At 40.2% G+C, this 21953-nt stretch overlaps 1 protein-coding gene across 2 annotated transcripts in view; it reads left to right on the top strand.

Moving 5' to 3' along the window:
- The first annotated feature begins 10048 nt into the window (after positions 1 to 10048).
- asns (asparagine synthetase) overlaps positions 10049 to 21953 on the top strand; it is a 30511-nt gene continuing 18606 nt past the window's right edge. Inside the window, exons 1-7 of one of the 2 annotated variants that reach the window (XM_031279310.2) lie at positions 10049 to 10128; positions 13472 to 13727; positions 15153 to 15390; positions 16188 to 16373; positions 17235 to 17336; positions 18078 to 18205; positions 19107 to 19233. In XM_031279310.2, the coding sequence (XP_031135170.1) occupies positions 13479 to 13727; positions 15153 to 15390; positions 16188 to 16373; positions 17235 to 17336; positions 18078 to 18205; positions 19107 to 19233 (1030 nt within the window). In that variant the 5' untranslated portion in view covers positions 10049 to 10128; positions 13472 to 13478. Of the gene's footprint in view, positions 10129 to 12391; positions 12516 to 13471; positions 13728 to 15152; positions 15391 to 16187; positions 16374 to 17234; positions 17337 to 18077; positions 18206 to 19106; positions 19234 to 21953 lie in introns of those variants that run through there. The other variant, XM_031279309.1, reaches the window with a different exon arrangement.

Here is a 21953-nt window from a genome sequence, read left to right as displayed (position 1 = left end):
CTGGTGCAGTTTGTGACTGTAAAATGTCGACCATTCTACATCCCACGCAAATTTACGGCTGTGTTTATACTCAGTGTTTATACCACAGCCCACCAAGCGCTAATGCTAGTAGCTATGTGTTAGCTGAACTTTACGGAGTCTATAATGTGTGTGCACTAAATGTAGCCTGTTTCGTATGTCGTTTTTATATAATGTCATTTTTATATATTTTAAATGTGTAACACCACTTGAGCCACGGTGAAACGTTGTTTCGTGTATATGGTTGAAATGACAATAAAACACACTTGTTGAGTTGATCGTCTCACTGTCTGTAAAGGGTAGGCGTGGCATGGGAGTAGACGCTAAAGCAGCGAAGCAAGTGCATTCTGGGATTTGGTGTCTTTCATCCACATGAGCCAAAAACACATTTTCGGGCTTTTCTCAGCCTAGAAGCCACCAATTTCTAAAAAAATTTCACATTTCTACTACATAAGTGACCCAAGGACATATTCATCTTTCCAATGGTGAAATATCCCTTTAACCAATACAAAAAAACGTTTTATTTTATCAAAATATATCTGTGATTGCGAGCTGTTTGCTTCTACATTATCACACACAGTGTCCTTTCTTTATGTTAAAGGTAAAGGGTGCATTTTACAGGCTTCATCCAAAAATAGTTTATTGATGTTTATGTCAGGCTATTTCCACTGATTAACACACAATTTCTAAGTTATGTTCAACGAAATTCTGAGAACAACACTCTCAATCTGCTGTTTGTATCAACTTTTCATCAATCCAATTCAGATTTTTGCATCTGGGCAGCACTGAATCATAAAAGCACGTTCAAAAGTAGCCTATGTTGTTGGTGCACTAAAATAGTACAGTGAAATGTACTTTAAACATTTCCTGACACACCAACTGAATTAACATAGTTGCCACTAATCTTGGTGGAAGCTGTCAAAGGAAATTCAATGCAAATTTTACAGAATTTATAAAATGTAATGTATCCATACCAAGTTGCTTGATATTCAAGGCATGTCTTAACCCTTCATATAGGTGTGTTCACATGGGCGTAACCCTATTTTTTTTTAAGTAATTCTAATATATTAGTTTTTCCTAATAGTGTATGTGTATTTTCAGAATGTGAGTCTGTTGATGCACTACTTCCCTTCACAATGCGTCAGATGTGTCAGATCAGGACGGTCTCCCCCCCCTCCTTCTCTCTTTCAGTCCGTCTGCTGGCCGTTGGTCCATACCTCCAGTTACGATTGAGTGTCTTTTTGTTTGGTGCCTGTAGTTTGTAGGGGGAGTGAGATGGACTTGACTCTGACACACTGAGGCACTATGTGGCACAAAACAGAACTCCAAGAAGCATTATCTGCTCTTTTATCAATATTGTCACTTGGAAAAACTTTGTACGTCTTGACATGCTACATATGTGTACCAAGTTTCGTTAGTCTACGTTAAACGTACTGCAGAGGCTCAATTTTTTAAATTTTGTAGGGGGGGCGCTAGCGAGCCATTTTTTTGCGCCTATTGCCAAAACCCTAAAAATACGTACATTTTCACCAGACTTGATGCGACCGCCAATTTTGGTGAGTTTTTGAGTATGTTAAGCCCCTCAAAAAGGCGATTCATTTGCCGAATACAGAATAATAATAATTCCTTCAGTTTCAATAGGGCCTTCGCCGCTGTTGGCGCTCGGGCCCTAATTAAAGCCTCAAATCGCACTAATTTCGAACATTCAATTCAAATTTGCGGAATTTCTGTTAGGTTTAGGGTATGGGTCCAATGAGCTTTTTTGTACGTCTTGACATGCTTCATATGTGTACCAAGTTTCGTGAGTCTACGTTAAACGTACTGCAGGGGCTCAATTTCTTTAATTTTGTAGGGGGCGCTAGCGAGCGATTTTTGTGCACCTATTCCCAAAACCCTTAAAATACGTAAATTTTCACCAGAATTGATGCGACTGCCAATTTTAGTGAGTTTGGAGTATATTAAGCCACTCAAAAAGGCAATTCATTTGAAGGAAGGAAGAAGAATTCCTTCAGTTCCAATAGGGCCTTCGCCGCTGTCGGCACTCAGGCCCTAATAATTCCTTCAGTTCCAATAGGGCCTTCGCCGCTGTTGGCGCTCGGGCCCTAACAAGAACAGAACAGAACATGAACACCACTCTCTTGGGTGAAAGTCCTGTGATGTTTTACCCCTCCACAACTCCAACCTACCTCCTTAACAGATTTTAGGTCTTGAGAACGGGTTGCGTTTAGCTGCCTCATTTTCAGAAGGCCCACCTTGTCTTAAGGCAATCTTCATCCTCTCTAGGCTAGATTTAACTGCTCTTCACATCCAGGGTTTACTATTGGAGTAATATTTTGGGACTACTGAGATCTCTGAATAAAAGAAGAAACCTGGGTAAAACATGTAATGTCAATGTTGTATATGGCTTTAAAACCTGTAAATGCAACTGCAGTTGCTGGAAATCACACCTGGGCAAAATGCTTGCACTGCTATGCCGTCAATCATAGTGGAAAAGTAGCACATTTGTTGCCTTTCTGCTTACTTCTTGACAAATAAAGCACGCAACACTATAAAATCACAGGAAGAAATTGACTGCGATAGCTGGGACTCAAACCCAGGTCAACTGCTTGGAAGGCAGCTATGCTCACCACTATAACACCATTGCTGGACAAAAAAAAACATTCACTGCAAATCTCGCAACTCATCTGGGCATTAAGACTGAAAATAAATGCTAAGAGATGGTGGCTTCCAGTACCTATGAAATAATACAATATTGTATATGAAGGAACATCTGCGATTTGGTATAATGTGATTTGTCATTGGTTTGCTACCACCGTTAAAGGGATATTTCACCGTTGGAAAGATGAATATATTTTTAAATTGGGTCACTTATGTAGTAGAAATGTGAAAACATTTTAGAAATTGGTGGCTTCTAGGCTGAGAAAAGCCAGAAAATGTGTTTTTGGCTCATGTGAATGAAAGACACCAAATCCCAGAATGCACTTGCTTCGCTGCTTTAGCATCTACTCCCAAGCCACGTCTACCATTTACAGACAGACAGACAGAGAGGCAGCATTCAACTCAAGTGTGTTTTATTGTCATTTCAACCATATATACGAAACAACGTTTCACCGTGGCTCAAGTGGTTACACAATTAAAAATAAATAAAAACGACATTATATAAAAACGAATATGAAACAGGCTACATTTAGTGCACACACATATGCTCCATAAAGTTCAGTTAACGCATACGAGCATTAGCGCTTGGTGGGCTGTAAACACCGAGTATAAACACAGCCGTAAATTTGCGTGGAATGTAGAATGGTCGGCATTTAACAGTCACAAACTCCACCAGCGTTTAGCAGTTAGATGGATACAAGCATCCCATTTCTGCAACAGGCAGTCCGTGTTAACACAGCCCACCTCCACTAGTCTTAACGGCGACAGAGCAGCCGGCCTGGTAGCTGGATAGTCCAGTACACTGTTGTTCAGCCATGTTTCCACATCCATTTTGTTGTCTAATGAGCGGACACTTGCAAGCAGGATTGATGGAACAGGTGGCCGGCTAGCGTTAGCTTTCCCCCGGCACACTCCGGCATTTACTGCCGTTGTGTTTTATGATTTGGTGAAGTGTTTTCCTATTTGCCGTCGTGTTTTATGATTTGTTGAAGTGTTTTCATATTTGCTGTTGTGATTTGCACTTCAGGGCCACCGTACAAAACCCTTAAAATACGTACATTTTCAGCAGAATTGATGCGACCGCCAATTTTGGTGAGTTTTTGAGTATGTTAAGCCCCTCAAAAAGGCGATTCATTTGCAGGAAGAAAGAAGAATTCCTTCAGTTCCAATAGGGCCTTCGCCGCTGTCGGCACTCGGGCCCTAATTAATAGTTTAAACAATGTGTCATATAACAAACAAAGTCTATACTGCAGCTTTACTGAAAAACTCACTAGAGTCTAAATTAACTGCTCATAGGATGAAATCATATCAACCTCAGTTGGTTTCAATATTGTCTCAACCAATAAACTCAGATGAATTAAACAAAAATATGTTGTTCATTTTATTTTTTATCTTTGGGTTACAAAGTAATACTAATTGCTGTCTGGTATAAGCTTTGTCATGAATTAAAGGTTTTAGGCTAGTATTTGTAGAACAAACCTAAGCACTGAGTGTTGCAGTCTATTTATTCATAAGACCACAAACTAGTGTCATAAGACCACAGTGTCATAGGACCACAAACTAGTGTCATAGGACCACAAACTAGTGTCACAAGACCACTGATACTTTTAGGCCTATTGATATTTTTATTTCAGTAGTCTTCCCACAAGACAAGGGACATATATTTGTCCTTTTCCTATCGACTTGTTATTGCTTTGTTTCTCTGATTGCGTTATTCACTAGGAAAACGCAAACTATCACCACCTGAAGTGTCACTAAAGAAAGAGAAAATCCTAGACCACAAGACATCATCACCGTTTTGTCTTAACCAAGCAGCCTTTCCGGATAAGAAATAAAATTGATCTCACCTAGGGCTCTTCAGTGGTTCTGTCCGCTGTTCAAAAAGATGATCCCATCACCTTCTCTCAGTTTAATAATAACAAGAGAAAAAGTATGTAAATCAAAATTTTACTAACAGGAAATTAAATGATATTCAAATAATAATAATAACAACAAACAGATTAATAATAATACTTAATATACTGTACAGACAAAGATGCCACAGTTCTGTGAGTCCCTTTGTATCTCCCACTTTGAAAGGTCCCATGTCCCCTGAAAGGCCTGGCCGTATATGAAAACAGATGTATGTTTTCCTGTTCTTTTTGACATAGAGCAAAACTAATTCTTAAATATAGCTGCAAGCAGCAATAAGGGGGGAACGCAGATGCCTGTCTATCTGTCTGTATATCAGAGTGTCTGTCTCAGTGTCTGTCTGTCTGTCTGTAACAGTGTCTGTCTGTTTGTCTGAGTGTCTATATTTCTGTCTGTCTGAGTGTCCATCTGTCTGTGTCTGTGAGCCAACAAGTTTTGAGAATTCAGATGCTACACTTGGGTAAATCCTGCTATGTTTGGGACATGAACCGCTGGCTTCAGCTGCGCTGCTTGCACCCCTAATGAAACCTGTATGTTTCAGTTACCTCAATATGCCAATCTCCCAGTTCTTGGGGCAAGGGTAGAGGTGCAGAGAGTCACACACCCTGATTTGTCTCTTGTCTCCATCTAAAACCTGAGATTTTGGTGGAACAACAATGTAAGCAAAGCATAGTAGTGCCAATATTTACAGCCTTTTACTGCAGTATTAACATAGTCCTTGTGGTATAAACATATCTGTATAGCCTAGATGTTTCACATTTACCCAAAGAATGAAATGGTTTCCCCTCTCAGGGACAACTCTGGGGAACAAAACAACCATGTCTTGCTGAAGGTCCTGCAGATACAATTTAATTAGCAAATTTAAAGAAAAGTATTAAAGTCATATGTATAACACATGTATTTGTCTTGTGACGCAGTGGTGAGTTGTTTGCCAAAGTGGGTAAGACTGTAACACAATGTTTCAAATCTTCAAAAACCAGATAAATAATACGTTTATTGGCATAACACCTCAATGATGGTCTTGTAACGGGATGTTACTACTCCAGTGGTTTTGACATCACGCCACCAGCAAATAAATTCAAATGTGGGGAGGGCCATGACTTTAATTACTTTAATGGTAAGAGACCGCACAGGGATGAATAATGAGCGTTGTTTAAGATTAAATTACAATGCCACATATGGCAGACACCTTCAGATATGAGAGACCCCCTCAGATTTTTGACTTTGTTGCTTTCATGGGAGCCAGTCCTCACTCTATGGGAGCTCGGCTCCCTCTGGCTCCCACGTAATTCGAGCACTGAACTGATCTGACTGAGGGTTGGCTGAATGTCAGCTGTACTTGAAAACAAAACACAAATCCAGAACTACTAATTAAAAGCAAAAGTTCTCTTTATTAACAATTCTAACAAACAACTTTGCAAATTAAAAAAATCAGTTTTTTTACACGTACAATTTTATGTAAAACAATCTACATCTTTTATCTAAAACAAAACAAATAAACATTTCAAAGATGTACAATGATTCAAAGACATAAATTATTCTAAATAAACATAGTTAAACATTGAGAAATATTCTCTCTCTATTAACCACATGCACACAGACAGTGTCTCGGTGTCACGGGACAGTGTCTGACTGTCCCGGGACAGTCATGGAAGTCACAGGACAGTGTCTGGGTGTCACAGGACAGTGTACAGGACAGTGTCTGTCTGTCCTGGGACAGTCATGGGAGTCACAGGACAGCGTCTGGGTGTCACAGGACAGTATCAGACTGTCCCGGGACAGTCATGGGAGTCACAGGACAGTGTACAGGACAGTGTCTGTCTGTCCTGGGACAGTCATGGGAGTCACAGGACAGGGTCTGGGTGTCACAGGACAGTATCTGACTGTCCCGGGACAGTCATGGGAGTCACAGCACAGTGTACAGGACAGTGTCTGACTGTCCCGGGACGGTCATGGGAGTCACAGGACAGTGTACAGGACAGTGTCTGACTGTCCCGGGACAGTCATGGGAGTCACAGGACAGTGTCTGGGAGTCACAGGACAGTGTCTGACTGTCCCGGGACACTAACAGGACAGGACAGTTTTTGCTGCCACTGCTGCTGGAGAGGTGGAGAGTAGTGTAAAGTGAAGCGAAAAATGAAGCGAACGAAGAAATGGGAGGAACGTAAAAAGTTCATAGCAAGCTACATTGCCAAAAGCAACTAGATTTTCACAGTGCCGGTCAGTAACGTTACTAACGGTGACAACAGCAATAATGTTGTTGAAGAGGAAAAGCAGCAAGACGTTAGGCCTACTAGTGTTAGCATTGCTAATACTATTAGCGAAGGTGAGCTACCTGTTGTTGGCTGCTCAAGCAGCAGCAACGCTGATACAGATGGGATACAACAAAGTGATGAAGATCGGGATGAACAACTAACGTTAGTGTCTAGCAGTCCCCCTACTAAGCAGTGTCTTGTACATGAAGATGACCCAGCACTCTGGCCCAAAGAACTGCCAGACAAAGAAAGCTGCGCAATAGTGCAGAGAGGACCAGTTCAGGTAAAGGACAGCACAGAACTTTTCCTAAAAATCAAGAGGTCCTCGAGGGAGACACTGAACCATAAGTTGCTGCCCTGATGCTGTATGTAGATGTCCACTGCTCCTAATGCTTACGATGGGTTAAATGCAGAGATTGAATTTCACTTCATTGTAATGTACGGTTCTATGCAGAGATGGAAATTAACTTTTTTGTCCACCTGGCACTATAGCTGGTGGATTCCAAAATCTACCAGCCACTCAACTTTTTTTTACCAGCCACATTCCTTTTTATTTAGTGTGTAACTGCATGTGAAAAATAATACAACACAATCTACAATACTCAAGCATGTTTATTTCATTAGGTCTTATGGAAAATACTACCATTCTCTTTCTCTCTTAGCACCTGCAAAGTCTAGAATTTAAAGTCTTTGGATCAGAATAAAATCAGTTTTACTACTGTGAGTCTGTTCAGCTTTTACATTACAGATATCACACAGAGCTAATGAACAAGTCCAGATACATAACACATTTTGAAATGTGCAGCTCAGACCTACGGTGGCCGACAGGGGCAAACGCCCTGCAACTTAAGAAAACACATGCAAATAGACAAAACACAAGCAAATTAAGAAAACATCTTCATTAATTTGACAACACGTGCAGCATTCAGCAAACGCGCTGCAAATGCACACATCACAACCAAATACATAAACGCACTGCAAATACAAACAACACAACCAAATACATAAACGCACTCAGCAAAACGCGCTGCAAATACCACAACACAACCAAATACATAAACGCGCTGCAAATAAAAAACAATGCAAAAAGAAAAGCACACAAACCCTGAAAACAAATGCAACAAAAAAATGCTGCATCCAGATTACACAACGGAAGTTCTCCAGACCTCTAGAGGGAGCAGCTAGGGGAACAGCTGGATTTTCGAGAGAGAGAGAGAGAGAGAGAGAGAGAGAGAGAGAGAGAGAGAGAGAGAGAGAGAGAGAGAGAGAGAGAGCCGGGACACGTTCAATCTCAGAACGGTGCGCACCGTTGTGAAACGGTGTGCAACGGTGAGATCATAGACTGTAAATATGAAGTCTATGTTTGAGATCTGTTTTCTCTCGTTTGGTGGGTGTGTCTCGGCTCAGGTCAGCTGATACTCAATCAGCAGAGACGTCTGTAAACTCGTGGTGATAAAACATTTAAAACTGCATCAGCGTTTAACGTTGACGTTTGTTTAAGCCTATTACATGAGAGGGTTTAATTTCGAGGTCCGAAATTACTGAAGTATAGGCCTCCTCAAGTGTAATATTGTGATAATACAACAAAATAAGTGATCAATCTGTATTCATATTGTGGAGCAATTCGCTCTTGAAATACAAAAAACAGACAGGATTTCTAGTCCCTCCCTGTTTAGTAAACCAGCCAATTTACCGTGGGATTTATCAAACTGAATAAATCTCACCCGCACATAAACACAAAACTGCTTTGCTAACTCCATCGTGTTGTAAGTAAGACATCTGCTGAAAAAGTTATTGTATTTATTAGCATGATTGCCGTGCTGTTTAGTTCAAAAACATCCAAAACACCAAAGTATGAAGACATAGGGACCAGACCAGCTTTTATTTTGAAAAGTCGAAGCTCGGGGACAGCACCAGCCAGGAGGGCACGAGACGGGAGCAGACTGTATATTAATAATATATTATGTTATTAATAATAATAATATGAATTTAATATCGGTTAATAACGGTCGAAAATCCAGCTGCTCCCTCTAGAGGTCTGGAGAACTTCCGTTGTGTAATCTGGATGCAGCGTTTTTTTTGTTGCATTTGTTTTCGGGGTTTGTGTGCTTTTCTTTTTGCATAATTTCATATTTGCAGTGTGTTTATCTATTTGGTTGTGTTGTGGTATTTGCAGCGCGTTTGCTGAATGCTGCGCATGTGTTGTCAAATTAATGAAGTTGTTTTCTTAATTTGCTTGGGTTTTGTCTATTTGCGTGTGTTTTCTTAAGTTGCAGGGCGTCTGCCCCTGTCGGCCACCGTAAAACACCGCTCCAGCACATAGACGGTTCCTTAGAACAATGTTATGTGAAACAGCAGATTTAACATCACCGCTCATTTAACATACAGTTTAGAAACAAGACAAAAAGCTGAGGGAACATTACTACCTTTTTCATGTTGGTTTTGAAAAGTGTTAAATAAAGATAGAAAAAGGTGGAGAACAACAGATGGGGAGGGCCCCAAGCCTCTGTTCACCTTGGGCCCCCAAAATGCTAAATCAGAATCAGAATCAGCTTTAATCTTTGCTCTCAAAGTACAACACTCACTTAACATAGAAAGAATAATTTACAAATTTATACAATACAAATTTACAAAAATATATACAATAACAACTGAAGAGAGGGAAGGAATAGTGCAATATCAGTATAGTCTGAGATTTTAGATTTCAATATAAATATAGTGCAATCCGCCACTGTGTGTTAGTGATGCAACAGTATTAACTGTGGGAAGCGGACATGACATTGCCATAGACAGTATATAAAACATTGCCAGCCTCATGGTCATGTACGCTTGCAACAGTGAATACTGTTGCATCAGTTACAGACAGTGGCGGCACTGTCAAATTGGCAACATCAAAATAACATTCCCTTAATCTGTTGATAGAACCTTCAAAATAAAACATTTCACCGAATAACTTCAAGCTTTTGGAATACAATTAAAATATGTTTGAGCACTACTACTACTACTGCGAATATATGTTTACCAGCTGCAGTTTATTATATATTTCGATTTTATAACATAATGAAGGTAATTTTAAGCTACACTGGTGTTGCTTTCCCCTCATGAGTATAGAACAACGTAGGACGCTCTTATTTTGAAGACACGATTATAATTCCGGTTATAACGTAATAGTCTATGAGTCTTGCCGAAGCCGATGCTCGGAAGTCTATGGGTACACGCATGGTGCAGACGTTCAGTAGCTAACTAGTACATCCTTCATCTCTACGAAAATCATTTAAAGAACCAGGTTAGTGGCTTAGCTAGCAGTGTTTGTGTTGTTCATCTGATCTGTTTACATTCTCGTGGTGGGGGTAGTAACGTTAGACAGAAATACTGACTTTCACATTAAATTGCGTTTTTAAAAGAATTCGGCTTAACAACTCACTAACTTTTACATTGCCTTGAATAGCTTATCAATTACAAAGTATACTTAACGTTACATATAACGTTAGAGCATGACAATTGACCAATTCCGAAGTAAGGTGTAGGGTGTTACCTTACAATATCATTGCTAAGTTAGTTTAATAGTTGACCTTCGTCGGTTTGAGATCCGTGTCAAAGCCTCGATTTCCTTAGTATGTTGGAGAGCAAATTTAGGGAGACGTTTCACCGTTTTGGTCAACTCCAAATCCCCTAAAATGACGATGCAGTTGAGAGCGAAGTAGACATCTGTTCAACGCGCCTGTCACTATAGGTGTAGCTAGCTAGTTAGGGACCGTCGTTTTTTTTTTTTTTTTTTTTTTTTTTTTAAACCTTTATTTATTCAGGGAAGGTTCACTGAGAGGAAGCTTCTAGTCTATGAAGCCTTAAGTTTTATTTGAATTAGTTAAAAATCCGTGGGAATTCTTTGTCCTCAGATTCCACGTGGCCCTGCTTATGTGGCTCTTGTTTTGTGTGGCTCTTTGGTGCTAGTGTCTTTACTGTGTATACATCCTAATATTCTAATGACGTTTACAGCACTTTTAGGAAATCCTTACCATCAGACATCCTTCACTTTTATACAAGCATCCCTCCCTGTTTAGTAAACCAGCCAATTTACCGTGGGATTTATCAAACTGAATAAATCCCGCCCGCACATATAAACACAAAACTGCTTTGCTAACTCCATCGTGTTGTAAGTAAGACATCTGCTGAAAAAGTTATTGTATTCATCAGCATGATTGCCGTGCTGTTTAGTTCAAAAACATCCAACACACCAAAGTACAAACACATAGCAGACCAAACGCAAGCTTTTATTTTGAAAAGCCGAAGCTCGGGGACAGCACCAGCCAGGAGGGCATGAGATGGGAGCAGACTGTATATTAATAATATATTATGTTATTAATAATAATAATATGAATTTAATATCGGTTAATAACGGTCGAAAATCCAGCTGCTCCCTCTAGAGGTCTGGAGAACTTCCGTTGTGTAATCTGGATGCAGCGTTTTTTTTGTTGCATTTGTTTTCGGGGTTTGTGTGCTTTTCTTTTTGCATCGTTTCATATTTGCAGTGCGTTTATGTATTTGGTTGTGTTGTGGTATTTGCAGCGCGTTTGCTGAATGCTGCGCATGTGTTGTCAAATTAATGAAGTTGTTTTCTTAATTTGCTTGGGTTTTGTCTATTTGCGTGTGTTTTCTTAAGTTGCAGGGCGTCTGCCCCTGTCGGCCACCGTAAAACACCGCTCCAGCACATAGACGGTTCCTTAGAACAATGTTATGTGAAACAGCAGATTTAACATCACCGCTCATTTAACATACAGTTTAGAAACAAGACAAAAAGCTGAGGGAACATTACTACCTTTTTCATGTTGGTTTTGAAAAGTGTTAAATAAAGATAGAAAAAGGTGGAGAACAGATGGGGAGGGCCCCAAGCCTCTGTTCACCTTGGGCCCCCAAAATGCTAAATCAGAATCAGAATCAGCTTTAATCTTTGCTCTCAAAGTACAACACTCACTTAACATAGAAAGAATAATTTACAAATTTATACAATACAAATTTACAAAAATATATACAATAACAACTGAAGAGAGGGAAGGAATAGTGCAATATCAGTATAGTCTGAGATTTTAGATTTCAATATAAATATAGTGCAATCCGCCACTGTGTGTTAGTGATGCAACAGTATTAACTGTGGGAAGCGGACATGACATTGCCATAGACAGTATATAAAACATTGCCAGCCTCATGGTCATGTACGCTTGCAACAGTGAATACTGTTGCATCAGTTACAGACAGTGGCGGCACTGTCAAATTGGCAACATCAAAATAACATTCCCTTAATCTGTTGATAGAACCTTCAAAATAAAACATTTCACCGAATAACTTCAAGCTTTTGGAATACAATTAAAATATGTTTGAGCACTACTACTACTACTGCGAATATATGTTTACCAGCTGCAGTTTATTATATATTTCGATTTTATAACATAATGAATGTAATTTTAAGCTACACTGGTGTTGCTTTCCCCTCATGAGTATAGAACAACGTAGTACGCTCTTATTTTGAAGACACGATTATAATTCCGGTTATAACGTAATAGTCTATGAGTCTTGCCGAAGCCGATGCTCGGAAGTCTATGGGTACACGCATGGTGCAGACGTTCAGTAGCTAACTAGTACATCCTTCATCTCTACGAAAATCATTTAAAGAACCAGGTTAGTGGCTTAGCTAGCAGTGTTTGTGTTGTTCATCTGATCTGTTTACATTCTCGTGGTGGGGGTAGTAACGTTAGACAGAAATACTGATTTTCACATTAAATTGCGTTTTTAAAAGAATTCGGCTTAACAACTCACTAACTTTTACATTGCCTTGAATAGCTTATCAATTACAAAGTATACTTAACGTTACATATAACGTTAGAGCATGACAATTGACCAATTCCGAAGTAAGGTGTAGGGTGTTACCTTACAATATCATTGCTAAGTTAGTTTAATAGTTGACCTTCGTCGGTTTGAGATCCGTGTCAAAGCCTCGATTTCCTTAGTATGTTGGAGAGCAAATTTAGGGAGACGTTTCACCGTTTTGGTCAACTCCAAATCCCCTAAAATGACGATGCAGTTGAGAGCGAAGTAGACATCTGTTCAACGCGCCTGTCACTATAGGTGTAGCTAGCTAGTTAGGGACCGTCGTTTTTTTTTTTTTTTTTTTTTTTTTTTTAAACCTTTATTTATTCAGGGAAGGTTCACTGAGAGGAAGCTTCTAGTCTATGAAGCCTGACTATGAAGATATGATTTGAATTAGTTAAAAATCCGTGGGAATTCTTTGTCCTCAGATTCCACGTGGCCCTGCTTATGTGGCTCTTGTTTTGTGTGGCTCTTTGGTGCTAGTGTCTTTACTGTGTATACATCCTAATATTCTAATGACGTTTACAGCACTTTTAGGAAATCCTTACCATCAGACATCCTTCACTTTTATACAAGCATTTCTCAGAAATCTAAAACTTTCAAACAAATTAGAAAACATTGTATTAGTTTTTTTTAGTTTTTCTTAGTTCTGGTTTCTATGTCACAGTTATTTTACATTTCCGGTCGTTAGTATTTAATTGTATAGTTCTAAACGGCACACTAATCAACACTGTCTGTTTGGCTTTTTTCTACCCCTTCTCCCACAGCTGTGAAATGTGTGGTATCTGGGCCTTGTTTGGCAGTGATGAGTGCCTGTCAGTTCAGTGCACCAATGCCATGAAGATCGCTCACAGGGGCCCTGATGCCTTCCGCTTTGAGAACGTCAACGGCTTCACCAACTGCTGTTTTGGCTTCCACCGGTTGGCCATTGTGGACCAGCTGTATGGTATGCAACCCTTACGCATCAAGAAGTTTCCTTTCTTGTGGTTATGCTACAATGGAGAGATCTACAACCATCACACGGTAAGACGTGCTTGCTGCTTCTCTGAAAACTATCGGTGTTAGTGGTGGTTGGAGAAACTCTATTTTGAACATCTTAAAGTTTTAGTGCGCAACTTTTTTATATTATTTAACATCTGTTACCTTCAAGCCATTGCCAAATGAGATGATAGAAAGCAAATTAAGCTCATCAGCTCCACACAACTCTCTGTATTTCTCAGTATGGCTGTGTTTACAAAATGGTGCCCTCTGGTGACATTCACCGTCACCGCTGAGAAAGGAAAACAGCAGCGCTCAGCTTTGGAGACAAAGAGGACATAACAAATAACAATTACAAGAAAATCCATCATGTTTTTTAAATCCACCGTTTCCTCCTTGAGCTACTCGCAACTGTGTGAGGGGGAGGGACCACACTATAATTTACAACAACAACAATTTCAATTCCACCAAGAGCAAGCAGTTGGTGCGACAGCGGCGAGGAAAAACCTGCTTTTAGGGAGAAACCTCGGACAGACCCTGACTCTTGGTGGTCGGGTACCTGCCGGTGCCGGTTGGGACACAGAGACACTGATACAGATATACAGAAATATGATTCATAATAATTATAGCAGTTGGCATTATGCGCTGTGGCACTTATAGTAACAATACAGGTAATAGAACTATGACTATTTATAGTTTCCAGTCACGTGACTGTCGCTGAGGGCTAAACACACTGGAAATTCCAGTATGCCAAGCCTAGTTTTTCTCTTTTACAAGTGTTATGATCACCTCTCAATATATATATATATATAAACAAACTGCAAGTCTTAGGTAGGGTTGCAAAGGGGCGGAAATTTTGCGTTAAATTTCCGGTAACTCAGTCAGTCAGTTTTTTTTATTAGTGCTTATCAAATATTGTCCCAGACTCAGGTAAATTGTTATATTTGATCTTTACTGAGAGTATACATACACATCATGGGCAGTACCATTGATGAGTTAAAGTTGATACTGTAAGTGGAGGGTATTATTTAACAAAAACTACAGTATATTTTAGTAATAACATCAGCACGTTGTTGTTCTTTTTTTCCCCATTCCTTCTGTTCCTTCCTTCATTCAGCTGTAATTGATTGACATTATTCTTTAGTATAAATACATTAACGTTTCAATTGGTGGGATTGTTTCAGTGAATCATCTCAGTTTTTGCTCTTACCTACTTACTTCTTCCTGAACAAGCAAAGTGACAGAAAGAATGATCAAATCAGCTCTAGTTATCTCTGATGCTTCGGTATGGAGAGAACCAAACTCTGCCCATGCCAAAATAATATGTAATATTATTTAATATGTAATAATAATGTGAATTTAGTTTGATCCAGTGTTTTGTTAGTCATAAGAGAGGTATGAACGTTTATGTGAAGAAACCGGGACACCTTGAATAACCTTGTCTGTGGTATTTCTCCAATTGTCCTTCAGCTGCAGAAGCAGTTTGCCTTTGATCATCAGACCAAAGTGGACGGTGAGATTTTGCTCCATCTGTATGACCGCTTTGGCATCCAGAAGATGGCTTCTCTCCTGGATGGTGTCTTTGCTTTTATTCTGCTGGACACTGCCACCAACAAAGTCTTTCTGGGAAGAGATACGTACGGTGTCCGGCCTTTATTCCGATTCCTCACAGACGATGGATTTCTTGCCGTCTGCTCAGAAGCCAAAGGTAGGAAAGGAGGAGAAATCCGGTGCAAAATGAACCTAAGGGTTAATAACACATGTGTACCAAGTTGACCGTTCTCTGGGATATGTTTTCATGCTAATCGAATGTGACCAGTTTTAGCGCAAACCGCTAATTAGCTTATAACGCTAGTCGTCGGGGCAGAGGGTAAAGTAAAAAGAAATCTCTATTTCTACACCACTAACAAGGCTCAAAATAGCACCACACTTCAACAGTAGCATAATGAGGGTCCCTACATGTAAACAGAAGCATTGAGAACTTAGTAAGTGTACAGACAATTTATTAAAAAGATATTTTAGAAAGACAATACCGTTCACGTATACAGGCGTTTGACTGGTCGTGACTGTTTTCCCAAGATGGCGCCTGCCTGTTTACGCTACAGTCTTTATAATCTATCTTTTTAATAAACTGTCTGTACACTTACTAAGTTCTCAATGCTTCTGTTTACATGTAGGGACCCTCATTATGCTACTGTTGAAGTGTGGTGCTATTTTGAGCCTTGTTAGTGCTATAGAAATAGAGATTTCTTTTTACTTTGAGTGCCCCGACGACTAGCGTTATAAGCTAATTAGTAGTTTGCGCTAAAACTGGTCACATTCAATTAGCATGAAAACATATCCCAGAGAACGGTTGACTCGGTAATCATGTGTTATTAACTCCTAGGTTCATTTTGCGGATTTCTCCTTTAATACCCCTCCTTGAATCTGGGTCTTTTATACTCCTGTGAAAAGTGTTTTAGAGCTTTTTAGCATTGCTTAACTTTGTTGTTATTCTGACCACAGGACTTATAGACATTACCCATGCCATGGATACCTCTGTCAAGATCGTTCCCTTTCTCCCTGGGCACTTTGAGGTCTTTGATTTGAAGCTGAACGGCAAAGTTCGGTCCATTCAAATGGAGCGTTTTCACTGCTGCACCAAAGAGCCTGCTCATGCCATCTACGACCTTGTGGAGAGACTGCCTACAAGTATGAAACTGTCCATTGCTAACTAGGACTGCACAATATATTGTTTTTTTCTAATTTTTTTTAATCGTCATCGCAAGATCAACTGGCGCGATAACCATTTCTCGAAACGCTGCAACATATCGCTAGGGTTGGGTACCGAAACCCGGTTCCACTATGGAACTGGTTCCTGCGCAACTGGTAGGAATCGGACCGGATTAGGCCCAAATTTCAGTTCCTCATGTCTACTGAAATATTTTCCCTCTGTCGCTCCGAAACGGACGTAAAAATATCACACTTTCTCTGTAGTCTACCGTTGGCTAGCTACCGTAAATGTAGGCTACTTTTAAAATGCCATATTTTCCCTCTGGGCTCACCAAAATGGACGTAGAAGCATATTAACCATTCACTGCACGTGATCGCTAGTAAACATATTACATCTTTCACATCATTTTTCAGTTTTTCAAGAATCGGTTTAGGAATCTGAATCGTTTTAAAAGTACCGGTTCGGCATCAGAATCGTAAAAATCCAAACGTTACCCAACCTTACATATCGCCAAGACGCTCAGAGATGTGTTGTGTTAGTTGAAAGAAAATATCAGTAGAAAACTACACTTTAAAATGCAACTGTCATCCTTTTTTAAGGGGTGCCTTTATATTCAATGCAATGTTCAATTTGTTCAATAAAAGAATGTTAGAAATATTTCCCTTTCATTTGTTTAAATTCAACAAGCAGTTTGTTGGATTTTAGCAGAATACTGAGAGCAGCAGAACTGAGAACACTTTAATATCTGTTTATTTATCGCATGCCCTATTGTTAACAGGTGTTAATTTGGTCAAACATTTTGTTTAGAATTCATTTTTATAAAACTGATGTCTCCACAGGTTTTGACGAGGAAACGGTAAAAAGCAACATCAGAACCCTGTTTGAGAGTGCTGTACGGAAACGTCTCATGGCCAGCAGGAGAATTGGCTGTCTTCTGTCAGGTAATTAAAATTTCTGCCATCTTTGTACTCAAACAGCTCCGGTAGCTGATTGTTACATAAACAGTAGTCTCGCAAACATGCTCTGGTTTATTGGCATTTCTTTTAACCAATCACAATCGTCTTGGGTGGTGCTAAGCTCCGGATGGAGCCACGGTGCCTCTGCTAAATAGTCTCAGGAAGGAACTTGTTTTGGTGGAACATGTGTACGTTCAAAAGTAGTTTTAGTCGTGCAACAGAAAACTCAGATTGGACAGATAGTCTAGCTAGCTGTCTGGATTTACCCTGCAGAGATCTGAGGAGCAGTTAACCATAGTCCGCACAAATCCACCGCAACAGTCAGTCATGACCAGTGTTGGGTGTAACTACTAATTAGCAGTTTGCCCTAAAACTGATCCCATTCGATTAGCATGAAAACATATCCCAGAGAACGGTCGACTCGGTACACACGTGTTATTAACCCCTAGGCTCATTTTGCGCCGGATTTCTCCTTTAATGCTAATGTTAAGAAAACACATGAACAGTAATGGTAAGGATATATAAAATACAGGGCGTATTTTTAATACGCGACACACTGTCCAAACAATTGCTCTTATTTAGGAGTTTACCACACAGTTTTTCCTCATGGAGCACAGTTATATCATCAGTATTTGTCATGTTTACATCAGCTTAGCCTGAATTTAGATATTTAGTTATTGATGTGGTTTGTGTTGACGATCCTCAGTCATGTTGTCTATGCTTCAGGTGGTCTGGATTCGAGTTTGGTTGCTGCTACACTGTTGAAGCTGGCCAAGGAGGAAAAGCTGCAGTATCCCATCCAGACATTTTCCATCGGGTCAGAGGACAGTCCAGACATCATAGCAGCTCGTAAGGTCAGTCCCTTTTCGTTAGAAGGCTTTCACGTAACAGTGTTCCCTGTCTGCATCTTTAATACTTCACATAATTGGCCATAACTTGACAGCAGCACGGTGGCCCAATAGGCAGCATGTTGGGCTCACAGCAAGAAGGTACAGGGTTCGAAACCCCGGTCGTCCCGGGCCTTTCTGTCTGGAGTTTGCATGTTCTCCCCGTGTCTGCATGGGGTTCTCTCCGGTTGCTCCGGTTTCCCCCACCACTAAAAACATGTTCCCCTTCCCTCTCACTTAAAAGAGGACACAGTAACTACAATATTCCAGATCATTCAACAAAATGGTAACACAATAGAAAATAAACCAAATAAACAAATATATAAATGACCACACCATAAGCCCATCATACACGTCCCTCCCCTGGTACAGAGTTTCCTAGGAGCCTTCCAGAAAGCTCAGGTACTTTCCCCATTTTCTAGTATAGACATCCAATCTGGCAAGCCGTTTATATCAATCAATCAATCAATCAAACTTTATTTCTATAGCACATTTCATATTAATGTAGCACAATGTGCTTTGTACAAAAGCGACATAAAATAAAACTTTGTTCTATTAAACAGAGTAAAATATATATATATATACAAAACATGTATAGAACACACACACACACACACACACAAAAAACTAAAGATTAACATTGAACAGCGACAGTTATTCATAGACTTTTGTAAAAAGCAGGGTTTTCAGTCTTTTTTAAGTGTTGAGTGTGGAGGCCTCTCTCAGTTCCACTGGCAGGGTGTTCCATAGCAGCCTCCCCTGCTCTCGAGTTCCAGCGAAGCCATTAAGAGCTATATATATATATATATATATATATATTTTATGACATTTGTGTTTGCTTAGTCAGTTTGCTGTTTGTGTTTGTCAGGTGTCAGCTCACATTGGCAGCGAACACCACGAGGTGAACTTCAGTGCAGAAGAAGGCATCCAAGCTGTAGAGGACGTCATCTTTCACCTGGAGACCTATGACATCACCACCATACGGGCCTCTGTGGGTGAGTGTGGGGTGTAGCAAGCCGGTAAACCTAGGCGGAGTTTGAAATCACAAACGTTTCTTTATACTTTTAGTAAAGTATGCAAGGTTCTTCCCTCAGTTTGTGGTGCGCTTATTTGGTGGATGGTTTAGGCTCGAGAAAATGATATATTTTCAATGTTAAAAAAAAAAACAACAATCAATGTTCCCATACATTTTGTGTTTCTTTGTGGGTTTTTGTGTCTCTTTGTAGTCGTGTTGGGTCTCTTTTTGGTCATTTTTGTTTTCTTTGGGGTTGGTTTGGGTCTCTGTGGTCATTTGGCGTCCCTTTGTAGTCCCGTTTGTGTCTCTTTGTGGTAGTTTTGTGTCTCTTTTTCACATAATTTTGGACCATTATTATTACCATATCTGTGTCTTAAAACATTTGAAAAGCTAGAGCAGATCATAAATAAAAAACACTCAAAAAGTTTAAAGACAAAACTTAAAGTTAAAGAAGTCTGACTACAATCATTAGATCTGCGAAAAGGCTTTTAGTTCCATTCATCCGGTTTAGTTGCTGCCCAAAACGGATTGGGTGCTGCAAACTTATAATGGCAGGGAAAACCCTGAGTATGTACAGCAGCTGCCCTCACAAAGTACATGCTGTTGCATGCAGTATGCATACAATTGGTACATTCTACTACTTTATAACATTGTGCCTGCGCAAAGGATTGCGGGTCAGAATAGCTAGAAAAGCATGATGCGGTAGGACAGGCCTATTTAAATGGCGGCTCGCGGCCCAGAAGCAACCCTCGAGTGGCCCAGCGCCAACTCTCAACAGTCCCAACCAGAAAGGCAGGAAAAAAAGGAGAAAAACATGTTCTTACAGAAATTCCCATACACATTGTGAATGCAACACTCCGCCGTAGCCTAGCAGCATCCAACCCAGAATGCAGCACGTTGTTTTGAAAATGTAGTGGTAACGGCAGAAGTCCTGCGATGCAACCTGAAAAAACACGTCTTTCTCAACACTTAAGAGCATTGCAGTACACCATCACATGTAACTACGGCCTGAAAATAACCTCACAGCTCACTCAACAACTCTACAAAAATTGTTATTGCAGGGCGCCTGGATAGCTCAGTTAGTAGAGCGGGCGCCCGTATATAGAGGTTTACTCCTCGACGCAGCGGGCCCAGGTTCGACTCCGACCTGCGGTCCTTTGCTGCATGTCATTCTCCCCTCTCTCCCCTTTTCATGTCTGCAGCTGTCCTGTCAAATGAAGGCCTAAAAATGCCACAAAAGAAAGGAAAAAAAAAAAAAGTTATTGCAGGGCACAGGTGGGCTCCGTCTGTGGGTCCGGCAAAAACGCAGGTCTTTCTATTCATTTTGAATGGGGGTAGTGCGTTTAGGCTGCAGCGGGGGGTTGGCGCAGGGGGGACACTCAAAAAAACGCAGCTGGCCTGAAGCGAAAAGTTGAGACCGACTCAACTTCTGGAGAAACGCAACCCAACGTCACGCCACGTCATATAACTGGAGATCAGACTTGTCGGTGTTTTTTGAGGCTGAGAGAGTCCCGTACAGGAAACAGGAAACATCACTGCCTCTATCGCTGCCACAAGGAAGTTCTAAAACAAAAAAACACAAAACACAAGCACTGAACTGCCCAGGAATGTGTAATAGCTGAATGTTTCCTGCAACAACAAAGCACTCGCTATGCCTCGCTCCTCTCTTTTCTTTCTCTTTCTCCGTGAAAGGAAGCTGCCTTCAAGAGCGGTTGGAGTTATTGTGAAATATAAAGTCTACTTGTGCTTTGTTGGGGGGGTTAAAGAACACAACAGGATGTCACACAAATGGGCCGTTTCATTAACACTGCGGCAAATCGCGGGATCACTTTTCTTGGTGTGAATTCCCACTTGGGCTGCGTCACTTACCAAGTGGCATAATCTGACTAATTGAGTGGTATTTTTCTTACATTTTTATGTCAAAATAAAACAAAATACCATTGGTCGAAGGTCCAATTTGTTCTCTCATATCGGTGCCGTTAATGCATTAATTGCATTAATTCTGTATAAGGCACCTTTTTTGTCACTTATGTTTAAGAACAAAATCAACATTATTCACAGTGGGTTTAAATCCGCGATGACAATTCAGTAGTCAGGAGTTCACAGGCATGGGCATTTTCACATCTCTGAAAGGTCGCCCCACATTTCTGCTGATCGCTGTGTAAAAACTGTGAATGCTGCATTCCTTTTCTTTCTGATTGGCTTGTTTGAATCCCAGTGGAATCCAGTGAGATTAGTCAAATGGTGAAAGAGGTCAACGGAGGCAACATATGGGACATTTTACTGTGCCCCTAACCCAGCACTACATCATCATATTAATGATAAAAATGTAGAATGCACAGTCCGCAATGATAAAATCATAATAATATGAATGTCTACATTCATGTAACTTATCTAGAGCTGTCCTCGACTAAAGAAATTCTTAGTCGACTAACACTTATATGATTTTGTCGATTAATCGATTAGTTGATGTAATCGACAGAGCTGTGCTCTTTGAGAGGTGATTAAGACTAGAAAAGCACAATATAAATGTAGTTAATTAACCATCTGTAAAACTGAGTTTCTCCACAATTAATCCTGCAAAAGCACCACTTTAAATCTTGTGTTTACCAGAAATGTGCTCATAAGTTTCTTGGAAATGAGTAATTAAACATGAATAAGCATAAAAAATGACTCATCAACTAAAGAAATCTTAGTCGA

Source organism: Sander lucioperca, chromosome 16, assembly GCF_008315115.2.
Source record: "Sander lucioperca isolate FBNREF2018 chromosome 16, SLUC_FBN_1.2, whole genome shotgun sequence".
NCBI lineage: Eukaryota > Metazoa > Chordata > Actinopteri > Perciformes > Percidae > Sander > Sander lucioperca.
The sequence above is the reverse complement of the archived record's forward strand: the minus strand, read 5'-3'. Positions and strand labels throughout refer to the sequence as shown.